Source organism: Octopus bimaculoides, chromosome 9 (genome assembly GCF_046866305.1).
Source record: "Octopus bimaculoides isolate indiv1 chromosome 9, ASM4686630v1, whole genome shotgun sequence".
Classification (NCBI taxonomy): Eukaryota; Metazoa; Mollusca; class Cephalopoda; order Octopoda; family Octopodidae; genus Octopus; species Octopus bimaculoides.
Genome location: NC_142936.1, coordinates 68,755,989 through 68,770,342, shown reverse-complemented (window position 1 = coordinate 68,770,342; position 14,354 = coordinate 68,755,989). Strand labels below are relative to the sequence as shown.

Genomic DNA, 14,354 nt, shown 5'->3' with positions numbered 1-14,354 from the left:
AAGCTTGGGTTGCCATACAATTTCTGTGTTTTTTTTTTTTGTTTTTTTTTTCATAAAATATCCTCTCTGAAAAGGTTTTTTTCTTTTTTTTTTCCTTTTTTTCTTTCTTTCAAATATAATATGTAGAAAGGATAATCATTGATAGAAGAGAAGAGAGTGGAGAAGGAGGATAGGGCTGAAGTATGAGGGAAGGGGGCAATGAGAAATTGTTTCATGGGTTTTCTGTTTAATAAAGAAACAAAATAATGGTACCCTAATTATTCTTAAATTATCAACTTTAATATTAATAATTATAATAATGATAATGATATCAATAATAATAATAATAATAATAATAAAATAATAATAAAAATAAAAATAACTTTGCCACTAAAAATTGCATGGCACAAGAAAAGCATTTAAGGTCTAGTTAAACAAAAAGTGCCCATTTCTTACCAGACATGTCATTATTATGAAGGCAACATGCCAGCAAAAAAAAAAAAGGGGGCAAGTCTTTTTAGATTTTCATCTATTTTCCCCATCCATTAAAAAAGTTTTCATTCACTGAACAGTTTTAGTGTGTTGTGGGTGTGTATGTATGTGGGATGGGAGAGGAGGGATCCATTTTCCTTTCTTTTGTATTTTTTTTTTGTCTAATGGGGAAGATAGATCATTTTTTTATCTATTAAAGCAAAAAGAAGTTAAAAGTCTCTTATTATTTTCTCTTCTAATATACCCTTCTTTTTTTTTTTCTTTTTAAATCCATGGGCACTTAACCGGTAATAGCGTTCATTTTAAGAGCATAGACAAATTTTTTTCCCCTGTGAGGTTTTTAGATTTAATGGTAAGGGGAAAAGCGGGCAGGGTTGGGTGGGAGAAGAGTGTTGTTTCTTGTTTGTGTCATGTTAGAATTTTCCTTTCAAATAGAAGTAGGAATTTCTTTTTTTACAGCATCTGTTGCAATAATAATAATAATATTGTTTATTCTCATTTCTGATCAATCAATTAATTTATATATATATATATATATATATATATATATATATATATATATATATATATATATATATATATATATATATATATATATATATATACATATATATATATATATATGTACGTGTATGTATGTATGTATATATATATATATATATATATATATATATATAAAAAACAAAAAAAAAGAACCAGTTGAGATAGGATGGACCAATTACCGCAAAGCAATGAAGCATGACTTCGGAACAAATTCCAATCTGTGAAAGACTGATAACTATGGCTGGATATCATAAGTCAGTACTGCTTAGTATGTACAGATTCATATACATTCAACTTAATACAGCACTCAAACATTAAAAAAAAAATTAACGAAAAATACATTATATATATATATATATATATATATATATATTACATATACATACATATATATATATATATACATACATATATATATACATATATATATATATATATACACATACATATATATATATACACATGTACACATATATATATATATACACATATACATACACATATACATATATATATATATATATACACACATACGCATATACATATATATATATACACATATATATATATATATACTCACACCCTGAACATAGCTATATACAAGTGCGTTATTATCATTGTCATCATCATCATCATCATCATAATTATCATTGTCATATTATTATATCATCATTGCTTTGAGTTGCTGATTTAATTTTTCATCTCTCTCTCTCTCGCTCTTTTTTTTTTTCTTCTTCTATTTGCAATCTTTCTACTTTGAAAGTTGACCAACATTCCAATATTTGATGTGAAATAGCAGCTTAATGTCTATAGCTCCAGAATAAATTGGACCAAACTTTGTTTTTTCCCAATATATATATATATATATATATATACATACACACACACACACATATATATATATATATATATATATATATATATATATATATATATATATATATATATATATATATATATATATATATATAGACGCACACATTCATTCACTGGGACACCTAGTGTCATGAACAGGTTCTTCTTCTCCAGTATCTGGGTTTCCCAACGGTAAGTCATACCCTTGCTGGTTCAGCGGGTTATTTATTTGGTTAGTAGGATGTCCAGGGTGGGAGCTATGTTGTAAATTCACTTGATTGTTTTGTATATGTTGTGGGCGTTGCTTGTGTTGTTGAGGAGAAGAAGGAGGTGCATGCTGTGTGGACTGTTGCAAGATCTGTTGTGGCATCGACTGCTGTTGAAAAAGCATCTGAGGCGGAGATGATGGTTGAACTGATGTTGAAAGAGAACCCTGTTGCTGTTGCTGTGGCTGTTGTGGTGGAGGCGGAGGTGGTACCTGCTGCTGCTGCTGTACTGGCTGCTGTACTGGCTGTTGTGGTGGCGGTGGTGGTGGCGGCTGTTGCTGCTGCTGCTGCTGCTGCTGCTGCTGCTGAGAAGTTTGGTTTTTAGAGGTCTGTAGTTGAGAAGCATGTATTGTTAAAGATTGGGACTGTGTTGCAGGCTGGCTTTGGGTGGGCTGCTGACTCTGAGTTGGCAGCTGCGTTTGTCCACTATACATGGGCACTTGTTCGTCATGATGTGGACTCTCTGGTTCGTCAGTCAAGTCAGCTTCTTCGGGTTCCTGCACACAATTTAAAAATAAATGTTAGAAAGTACATCGACATTGCCTTCAAAACCAAAAAAAAGACAAAGGCATTTTATGCAAAATTTTATTTGATTTCCAAACATTTGAATTTAAAATATACAGAGGCACAGGTGTGGTTGTGTGGTAAGAAGCTTGCTTCCCAACCACATGGTTCCCAGGTTCAATCCTACTGTGTGAGACCTTGGACAAGTGTCTCCTACTATAGCATCAGGCTGATCAAAGCCTTGTGAGTAGATTTGGTAGAAAGAAACTGAAAGAAGCCAGTTGTGTGTGTCCCATCATCACTACTCAACAACTGGCGTTGGTGTGTTTACTTCCCTGTAACTTAGCAGTTCAGCAAAAGGCACAGACAGAATAAGTATCAGACTTTAAAAGTAAGTCCTGGGATCAGTTTGTTCAACCAAAAACCCTTCAAAGCAGTGCCCCAGCATGGCCACAATCAAATGACAAACAAGTAAAAGATAAAAGACATTAGGAAGGTGCAGGCTTGGTCATGTGGTTAAGAAATTTGCTTCCCTACATGTATTGGGTTCAGTCACACTGTGTGCTACTTTAAGTGGGTGCCTTCTACAATAGCCCTGGGTCAACCAAAGCCTTGGGAATGGATTTCAAAGATAGAAACTGAAAGAAGTCCATTTTGTGACTAATCATTGTTTTCCCGTGCCAGTGACATGTAAAAAGCACCCATTACACTCTTGGAGTGGTTGGTGTTAGGAAGGACATCCAGTCATAGAAACCATACCAAATCAGACAGAAAATTGGTGCAGCTTACCAGTTCCAGTCAAACCATCTAACCCATGCCAGCATGGAAAGCAGACATCAAATGACAACTATGATGATGATATGTTTGTTTTTATGTTCGGTTCTAATAAAAGCAGTTTTACCAAATTAATCTGAAGGGTTACTCCATACTTTTGTAGAGTACAAAAATATTATTCTTTAACAATAATAGTACTGACAGTGGCTTCAAAGTTTCATTTGATTAAATTGAAAGCGTGGTTAATTGATTGGTAGGCAGTTTCAGGACCAGAGGAGTTACCATTTTAAAAACTGAGCTAAATACATGCGTTTCCATAGATTGAGATTGACCGTAACAGAGTTTGGCAAAGACTGAAAGTAGCCAGCTTTGAAATTCACTGTTTGAAGCTGTGAAATGCAATGATTTTAGGATAACAGAAGGTACACTGTCAGAATCGGTCATTTTGTTTGGCATGAACAAAGGAATTTTCACAATTGCTGATGAGATTGGTATTGTGGAGACAGAAAGATTGGGAGGAATTTTATTAAATGTGTGTTGTATGGGAACATAGACAGAAAATGGGGGAGCAGGGTCTTTCACTTGGAAGAAATGGTGGTGAGTAGGAAGGTTTTACAAAGCTGGTGGATAACTTCTTGGCAAGGGACCAGAAACCTAGAATTTGGTTAAGTGAGAGAAATTGCAAGCAGTGGCATGCCTAGAGACAACTTTTGCTTTTCTGTTCATTGTCTCTCAGCTGTCCTCAAAGTTGGTGGTTAGTGACCACCTCCAACCACTTTTAAGCAGTGTTCCTTGCTTGTATTGATGCAGTACAGCAACGAATAAACCACTTAAGAATTTGGCATTCACTGGCTTTTGGATGGGTGAGAGATGTGCAAGAAACATATCTAGAAGGATAGTTTAAGTTACCTGCTTAGATGGACAGTGAAGAACATTTGCTTTGCCAACCTATTTGTTGATAAGAAATGAGAGTTAGGGGTTGTAGGGTATGCAAAATCTATTGGTCAGATGATACTATTAGTACAAAGATAATAATGCTTGAGTAAAAGCTAAGTTCAGAGATAAGAAAGCGATCAAGGTTGCTTTACAGTTGAATGGTTAATCATAAGAAGGACACCCAGCTAAATGATTAAGCAGACTCCTAATATATGTCTGATAACAATGGCAAACAACCCTGGTGGTATTTGAACATAGAATGCAGAGGGGAAAGACTAAACACTGAAAGATTGGTGAAGTGTAACTATGTAAGAAAATATCATATAAATTTATTACCTTAACTACAAAATCCAACATGTTATTATTTTAAAAATAATTAAAAAGAAAAAAGTAACAATGTCATATTTATAGTTATTTATGATTTTTTTGAAAAAAAAACAAAATAATAATACTAAGAGAAAATAATTACCTCTTCAGGACAAAGCTCATAGGCTCTGGTTAAAGTACTTCTAGCACTATGAGATCGTTCCAGGAAATAACTGTTGAAGAAAAAAAATAATAATAATAACAACGGTGATAATGATGATGATGATAACAACAACAATAACACAAAATAAAAAAAAAAACTTTCTACAGTTTGTATTCAGCACAAAGAACCATAACCAAATACTTTAATCTCTTAGCATTTAAACTAGCCATATCCAGCCTAATTATTCTATGTTTTGTGTTCAGACTGGCCAGATCCAGCCCCTTACACCAACCCCACAATGTTACTCTAAAAATAACCAATCACATCATTGAAATCTCAAAGCTACGAGATAATGCGGGATTAATCCAAAACAATGTAAATAAATAAGCATTACATTTGACAGAGTAATCTGAATACCCAAGGGTTAAGATATTTTATTTGATGTTTTACCAATTCTGCCAATCGACTGACTTCAATAATTTCTAGCATAAGCACCAAGCTAGAAATTTGGAGGGGAGAAACAGTCAATTATATAGACCCCAGAGCTAGGCTGGCACTTTATTTTATCAACCTTAGATGGATGAAAGGCAAAATTAAAGTCAAAAGATGAAGAGCCAGAGCAAATACTGCTGAAGGAAGCACAGAAATGTGACACAGAATGTCATCATTCCAGGTGACCAAAATATAGTTAGTAAGGGATGTGGGTAAAATGTAATTATTTGGAACTTTGGTTAGAAATTTCAAGAATGTGGAATGCACAAACTAAATTTGTGCCTAACACTTAGCAATAACATCTTTACAAGGATGAAAGGCAAAGTCAACCTCGGCGGAATTTGAACTCAGAACGTAATGGCAGACAAAATACCGCTAAGTATTTCGCCCGGTGTGCTAACGTTTCTGCCACCTCACTGCCTGGGATAGTCTTCTACCTGGTCAGCTCCTGTCAACTGTCCTACTCATGCATACATGGAAGACGGATGTTAAACAATGATGATGATAGTTTACTAAGACTTCTAAACAAACTTAAGATGGAATTACAACCACAAAACCTAACAATAAGAATTCCACTGAAACGTGTCACTCTATTGAGTATGTTTATATTTGTGCTTAATCACTGCTGGAGCCCACTCCATCAGAACTGACAGAGTCTACAAAGCTACATAAACAGCTATGAAATATATAAACTGTTTAAACAAAACAAAAAGTACTTACCCATTAGAGGTCTCATTGGATTGAGCTGGAGGTGACCAATTATTATAAGTATACTGGGCATTACCAGGATAAGGCCTCTGGAAATCAAACATAAGAATCAAATTAGCTGACAATATAGTATCAATGAGAAGAATGTAACATTATAATTATAAATACACAGGGCATTACCAGAAAAAGACCTCTGAAAACCAAACATAAGTTGGATCAGTTGAAAAGAGTGTAGCATAATTAGAAAAATTTTTTTTTCAGAACTGGAAATGGTTTTAATAATCATTTACAGAGCATGAGGGCTATAAATATAGGTTTAAAAGAGTTAATATTGGACATTATAGAGCAGATAAGAAATTTCTCAACCACTAAAAATACTATATGAAATTGTAATTGATGCCAGCATGGCTGTATGGTTGAGAGGTTTGCTTCTCAACTTCATGGGTTTGAATTCAATCCAACTGAATGATACCTTGGGGCAGGTGTCTTTTGCTACAGCCCCAGGTTTACTAAAGCTTTGTGAGTGGATCTGGTAGATTGAAACTGAAAGAAGTTCATTTTATACATGTGTGTAGGTGTCTGACCCCCTGTCTTGACATAACACAAGAGTTATGAGCATTGCCATCATGCAAGCAGTTTCTGCTATAGGAAAAATACCTTGCTTGGAAACAGGAAGGGCATCTCGCTGTTGAAAATTTGCCCCAATAAGCTTTGTACAACCCATGCAAGCATGGGAAAGGAGACATTAAAACCATGACATAGAAGACATATAACAACCAACTACTACCTACAATTCTGCAATAGTAGTTGTTATTTTATTTACTTGATGCACATGTAACACACATAATCCAATACTAGACTATCACCAGAGATATCAATTGATATCAAAATGGACTTAAGGGTATGAAATGCACAACCTCAAACATTCTGTCTACTTGGCAAGCTATGATTATTATTCATTAATTACTCTACAATCATTGTATATAGAGATGCACCTGTGCAGATGAAAATTTACCATGTGCAGCACCACATAAAAGCACCCAGCACACTGTAAAGTGGTTGGCATTAGGAAGGGCATCCAGCCATAGAAACCATGCCAAATCAGATTGGAGTCTGGTGCAGCTCCCCAACTCTGGTGAAACTGTCGAACCCATGCCAGCATGGACAACGAATGTTAAATGATGATGATGATCTTGTTGCAGATAAAAACAAATTGTTATATTTATTGATGCACTGATTGCACTTCACAGTTAAACAAATGTTGTCGTCAAAATTATACTTCTTCAAGCTCACCTAATATGTACATAGTGACATTATGCCTACAGACATTCTTGAACTAGTTTAAAATGTTAGCCAAGGATGATAAATAACACTTAGTAACAGGAAAAAACTCAACTCTAGTTTCATATCCTGTTCTACATTAAAATGTGTGGCTTTAATGTATATATATTTGTACATACATATCAGCATTTGTGTGTATGAAGGATTCATTAGACTTCTCTTCTCAATTATTTTCAGTCATGTTTTTTTATTAATGCCTGTGTGTGAGAGTGTAATATAAAATATGATAAACACAAGTTTATATCATAATTTACCCTACATTTGCTGTTTATCATAACCAGTGGTACTACAAAGTACAGTAACAACCACACCACTATACTGGATGCAGACTGGATGATAATGCTCTATAAGGAACTCTAAACTCACCCGTAGAAGTCATATCATTTGTGAGTTACAAGTTCTGATTAATATATAAAAGTCACGAATATCAAACAATAAAAATTGATAAGAATGAATTAAAAAAAGAACAAACATATTTAGAGTCGAGCATCACCATCATTCAAATGATGTTGTTTGTTTTTAGTCTTCCATGAAGAACATGTCTGGCCATGGAGAAACATTTCCTTGCATGGAAAATAGGTGAGGGCTGGTGACAGCAAACGCATCTCTGGTCATAGAAAGTCTACCTCAATAAACTCCATCTGAACCATGCAAGCATGGAAAAAGTGGACATAAAAACAATGATGATAATCATCATCATCATCCTTAACATGAAGCAATGCAAAAGCAAAGCAAGCTCTTGAAATCAATGTCATTTTTATGCCAGCTTTTATGAACAGTTCATCAGCATTTGTGTGTTAGATCTTTTTTCACTCGTTACCATATACCAAAGCATAGGTTGCCCAGAAACATGCTATGTCTCAAGTTTCTTGTGTCTGCAGTATTGTAATCATATAGAAATCACTTACCCGCTCTAGCTCATCACTAAGCCACTCAACTGCCCAAGTCCACTTCCTTTTCAGATCACCATTACTCTGTAACATCTGAGCTGCAGGGATACAACTACAAAAATAAGAGAGAGAGAAAACATTTAAGAGATAAGCTTCAAATAGCAAATCACAACAATCCAACTCACTTAACCTACTTCTTCCTTTCAGCTGAAACACAAAACTAGAATTGCTCCAGTTTCGTTACTTTTCTGCAGTACCATTTATTTATAGACATGTCCTCAATCTTTTAACTAACTCATATCACAAGTATTTGATAACAAATCTGAGCCATGACTAAGTTCAGTGGGATTCTATGAGAAATCATTGAACCTAGTCCTTGGCAAACGACATTCAATAACTCTTTATCCATGCCTCTGCATAAAATTCTCAGACATACATCATTAAGTACCTGGGTTTTTCCAGGCTCTTTCAAATGCAAAATTTGGTGAAGATGACATCCTTCTGGCAAAACTATTGGAATAATAGCTGGAGCAAACATCAATGCTCTTATATCAATCTTATTGCATTATTTATGTTTTATTTCGAGAGGCAACTGAATGATTAGCCCATATACCATATTGTACACTACTACAAAACTACAAAAGGAGTAGTGATGTTTTTTGTTTTTTTCTAGACAGCCACTATACAGACTTTGGGTGGTTAAAAGCTATAAAATGGGCTTTTCGAAAATACAAGAAATTGAGACAAATCAATACATTTTCATTTTTGCGTAATTTAGACAAGTTTATTCCCCACACCCTATACACACACACACACACACACACACACATATATATTTTACTGAAATCGTAATTTTCAGAAAATAAAACAAAATTTCATAACAGCAATAATTCATGAAGAAAAACTTACTGTGTAAAAAGCAACACCATCATTTTGATGCATTGATAGGCTCTTTTTTGATAATGATTTTTAGACCGTTGAATGGTATCAAATAAGCCATCTCTATCATCAGGAATACCTACAGACAGAAGAATTTTTAACTTAATATGAATTTATTTTAAATTTAAAATGCATAAGCATGATCAAACTTAATATAAATGCATTAATATCAAGTGATTCAATTTTAAGTCTAATTCTAAAATACTACAATCATATGTTTTACAGAAAGAGACAGACAGACCGAGATAGAGACACAGAGAGACAGACAAAGTTTCTATGTACAAAATAGATCAGAATTCAACACAATCAAGTTTAACTAATTTTTGAAACACTGTTCTTCAAAATGTTCTCGGCTAGTGTTTCAACATTTATGGATATTCATAATAAAACTATTATAACTTGTCATTTATTACTGAAATTATTGTATTTAATCTTGTGTTCAAGAGTAGGTCATTAAACAGTCCTAATTCCAGTTATTTCCAGTTATTATTCAAAATAATGGGAGTTATAAGATAGACAGAGACCCAGAACAGAATTAAAATTCCATGAAAGAAAGGGACTGAAATGAGAGATGTTTTAATATCCTACAGTATTAAGCAGTCAGGAAAAGGTTAAGCATTGGTACATTTCTACAGTAAGAATTAAGCATTAGTAAATCTACCTTTAAGTGCATTGTGAATTCGATGATTTTGCCACGAATCATCAAGCATTAACATTTGAAATAAAAGTTCCAAATAGGGTTTCAATTCATAAGTGTATGAGTAAGCCACCTGTAATAAAAGAAAATATATCATTCATCAACATTTTGATTTTGTCTTCTTCATACAAAACAATAAAATTTTTTTTAAATAATCTTGCATAAACAAATCTATACAACTTCTGCAATACTAAAATATATTTCTCTTATATTCACACACTCTCTGCCACCTTAATCATTACCTTTAGTCATATTGAAAATATTTAGTCCTTTTGATACTAATCTGACAGAGACTGGCCCTATAATATAAAGTGCTGGTTCTGTAATATTAAATGCTGGTTCTCTATATAAAGTTCCCATTTTAAAGAGATCTAAATTAAAATCTTCCATCAACGTGTCATATTCCAAACATCAGCTTAATAAGGATAGTTATTTTACTAAATTCTTCATTATTTTCAAAATTAATTGAAACAAACCCAGTGTATTTCAACAGATATAACAAAAGGGTTTTAAAGTAATTAAAATGAAAGTGAACAATGAAAGCAAATATTTTGACATCCACCAACAAACTACAATCTCTATCCTCATACAATTTGCATTTATTCGAAAATCAGAAAAAGAGGGAGATATTTTTAAATCCTTGACTAACACACAAAGCATAGGCTTTAATCTTGGTTTCTATAGTGTTAAGAAGAAGAGATGTGTATCAGAAGCTGGCTAGAAACTTAATCAATAAACAGTTTGTTATGGCAGACTGTTCTCAAACAATCTGACCATAAGAGCCATAAAAATAAGAGCCTCCAAACTGCTACAAAGTCATACAGAAAAACGAGAGAAACTGAGAAAACCAGTAATGCTTTGCCATTGACAAACAGAATTCAAACAAAGGTATTCTGCCAGGAACATTAGGCTTCACTTCTTCTTGACATTAAATTCTTTGTGCTACAAAGTCAGTTTGGTGCTTATTTACAAATGTAATCATACTATTCTATATTTTTGAGATGAGAAATTATGTGCATTATTTACAATGGATAGACAGGTGTCCTCATCTTGTTTGTTGTTATCACGTTTTGGCTGATGTACTCTCCAGCCTTCATCAGGTGTTCTGGTGGAATTTCGAACCCAACCCTTTGACTAATGGGGTACACTGTTCTCATTCCTAAGGTATGCTGCTGATGTTATTTATCTGTTGATATTATTTTCCAAGTCCCTGCCTGAGAATCCAAGGATTAGTAGCCTGTGCTTTTATCCACTACACTATATGCCCGTGAGCTATTATAGAGTGAATTTCAGGGCTTATAAACCTAGTATTTTATCGTTTCTTAATACCGGTTCCCATATTACATTCATATCTGCACTTGGTCTGCTTAGGAGGTTATTGTATCCTAACATATGTGCAGCTTCTTTTAATTTTCGTATTTTCCAGTGGTGTTCTCTGTCAATTATTTTAATGTCATCCTACAACGGGAGGTGGTCTCCGTTTTTCCATACATGATTGGCGATACCTGATTTTTCAACAACCCCACATGTCAAAGCTTTACGATATTCCTCTACCCTTACTTTAAGGGGGTGGCATGTTTTACCTTTGTATAACCTACCACAATCGCATGGGATAGGGTACATGCAGTTTTTGGTCATATTCTCTTCCATGGGTGGTTTTACTCAGAGAAGATATTTGCGAAGGGTGGTATTACTTCTGAATACTGTCCTGATGTCATATGGACAGCATGTGTTTTGTATCTTTTCCGAGACTCCTTGACACAGGGTAGACAAACTGTGCTCAGTTCATGGGTTTTATCTTCTCTCCTCTTCCTAATAGGAGTGGACATATGTTCTTTGAGTAGTTGTTGCATAGCAAATTGTTTCTTAGCCTGATCATTTCTTCCTGGTGCATATCAGGATCGCTACTTATAGTCCTTGTTTGATGTTTTAGGCACTGAACAATCCCTCTCTTTATATTGTATGGATGGTGAGAATTGAAGCTGAGGTATTGTCTAGTGAAGGTTGGCTTGTGGTATACAGATGTCCTGAACAAGCATTAAGCATTAATAAATTTACCTTTAAGTGCACTGTGAAGTCAATGTTACTAATACGTCCAGGAATGTCAGCTGATTGTCCTTTTCCTTTTCTACTGTGAACCATATGGATGGCTTTATTGAGTTTACATGATCTAGTAGGTTCAAAATTCCACCAGAACAGCTGATGAAGGCTAGAGAGTACATCAGCTGAAACACTGCGATAACAACAACATGGGGACACCTATCCGTCCATTGTAAATAAAAAAAAGTTAATCATAGTTTCCAAGTAGACTTGTAAGCTTCTAACTGCTGCCGCTGTCACCGCCATCATCATCATGTATCAATACTCCAGCTGGACTATAAGAGATCCAGACCCACCGAAACAATGTGTCAAAAGTAAAATTCTTGAAAGCTCTCAACTGCCAAAAATTTTGCATGTTGCTAATTATGGTTTTCAAATAAGTTAAAAGTAAAACAATACTTATATAAAACTATAAAATATATGAAACTACTCACCTGCCATAACAGTTCACTCAAGACTGTTGAGGAGAAATGAGGATTTTCCCAACTGCAAAACTATAAAGAGATATATTTCAAATGAATTATCAGTAAAATTTTACAAGAAATTAACAATGTAATTCAAAAAAATTTTTTCAGCAATCTAAATCAAAAGTAATTTCATATATATTACGTGCACTTTAAAAGTGTTCTCATAAAAATTCTTTCAGTCTTAGACAGAAATAAATAAATTTAGAAATTATAAATATCTTGAAGGATGCTTCCAGCAGTTTCAAATTTTTGATTGCTTTTCTATTTAAATGATAAAATGGTGTCTCACCAAATATTCTTAATTATTTCTAATTAAATGATTATTTAACTAGTGAACAATATTTCACCAGCTTTAGTCCCCAGCAAAAAATCTGACATTTGAATAATTCTCTCTCTTAGAATTAATTCCTATTTAGTCACAAGTGTGGCCATGTATTTAAGAAGCTTGATCTCTCAACTGTGTAGTCTCAGGTTCAGTCCCACTGCATGGCACCTAAGGTAAGTGTCATCTACTATAGCCCCAGTGCCAACCAAAGCCTTGTGAGTGAATTTGGTAGGAGGAAACTGAAAGCAGTACATTGTGTATGTGTATGCATATATACACACACACACATATATATATATCATCATCATCATCCTCATCGTTTAACGTCATATATATATATATAGGAGTGGCTGTGTGGTATGTAGCATGCTTACCAACCACACGGTTCTGGGTTCAAGTCCCACTGCATGGCACCTTGGGCAAGTGTCTTCTACTATAACCTTGGGCCGACCAAATCTTTGTGAGTCGATTTGGTAGATAGAAACTGAAAGAAGCCCATCATGTATATATATATATATATATATATATATATATATATAATGTATATGTTTGTGTGTCTGTTTGTTCCACTGCACCATCACTTGACAACCAATGTTGGTGTGTTTGCGTCACTGTAAATTAGCAGTTCAACAAAAGAGACCGATAGAATAAGTTCTGGGGTCGATTTATTTGACTAAAGGCGGGGCTCCAGCATGGTCGCAGTCAAATGACTGGAATAAAATATATATGTATAGGTATATCAATCACCAATATCATTTTAACGCCCACTTTTCCATACTTGTCAAGACAGATTCTCTACAGCTGGATGCCCTTCTTGTCAGCAACTCCCACCTCTTTCCAACCATGGTTATATTTTTCCCATGGCCAACCATGTTTCAATGGAAGATTGGAAATGAACACCATCACTAGTTTGTTTAACAACCATTACATGATGTCAAGACAAGGCACATACATGTGTACATATGTGTGTGTGTGTGTGTGTGTGTGTGTGTGTGTGTGTATCCTTTTCTTGACATCTAATGATTGTTGTAAATGAGCATCACCATCACACAAGTGGTGTTATTCATTTCCAGTCTTCTGCAAAGAACATGTCAAACCATGGAGAAATATTAGCTTAAAATTTTTGCACAAGGCCAGTAATTTTGGGAGAGTGGATAAGTCAATTACATGGACCCTGGTGCTAGCTGGCAATGACTTTATCAACCCCAAAAGGACGAAAGCAAAGTCGACTTCAGCGAAATTTACTCAAAACATAAACACGGACGAAATGCCACTAAGCATCTCGCCTGGTGTGCTAATGAATCTACCAGCTTGCCACCTTCAACCACGAAAAATATTACCTTGCTCTGAAAATAGGCGAGGATTGGTGATAAGGAGGGCATCCAGCTGTAGAAAACCTGCCTGACCCATGTAAGCAAAGAAAAGTGGATATTAAATGATGATGATGTAGATATCCAACATATCCTGTCTCTCAAATCCTGAGGTTGATGCATAGTGGATGTGCACATGTGTACACACATGCACACAATAATATATTTCACCATGCTCGTAAACATATAAAAAGTAGAAGAGAAAGC

The 14,354-nt window shown here is 34.5% G+C and overlaps 1 protein-coding gene across 17 annotated transcripts in view; it reads right to left on the bottom strand.

The window, feature by feature from the left end:
- Positions 1–1,727: 1,727 nt before the first annotated feature.
- Positions 1,728–14,354, bottom strand: part of LOC106883044 (ubiquitin carboxyl-terminal hydrolase 9X) — a 160,126-nt gene continuing 147,499 nt past the window's right edge. For 13 of the 17 annotated variants that reach the window (XM_089357649.1, XM_089357658.1, XM_089357653.1 and 10 more), the window contains 8 exons: positions 12,420–12,479; positions 9,850–9,958; positions 9,159–9,267; positions 8,268–8,361; positions 6,031–6,107; positions 4,819–4,888; positions 4,323–4,361; positions 1,754–2,632 (listed from right to left, as the gene is read on the bottom strand). In XM_089357649.1, coding sequence (XP_089213775.1) covers positions 1,997–2,632; positions 4,323–4,361; positions 4,819–4,888; positions 6,031–6,107; positions 8,268–8,361; positions 9,159–9,267; positions 9,850–9,958; positions 12,420–12,479 — 1,194 coding nt within the window. In that variant the 3' untranslated portion in view covers positions 1,754–1,996. Of the gene's footprint in view, positions 2,633–4,322; positions 4,362–4,818; positions 4,889–6,030; positions 6,108–8,267; positions 8,362–9,158; positions 9,268–9,849; positions 9,959–12,419; positions 12,480–14,354 lie in introns of all 17 variants that reach the window. The other 4 variants (XM_089357664.1, XM_089357665.1, XM_089357661.1 and 1 more) reach the window with 1 other exon arrangement.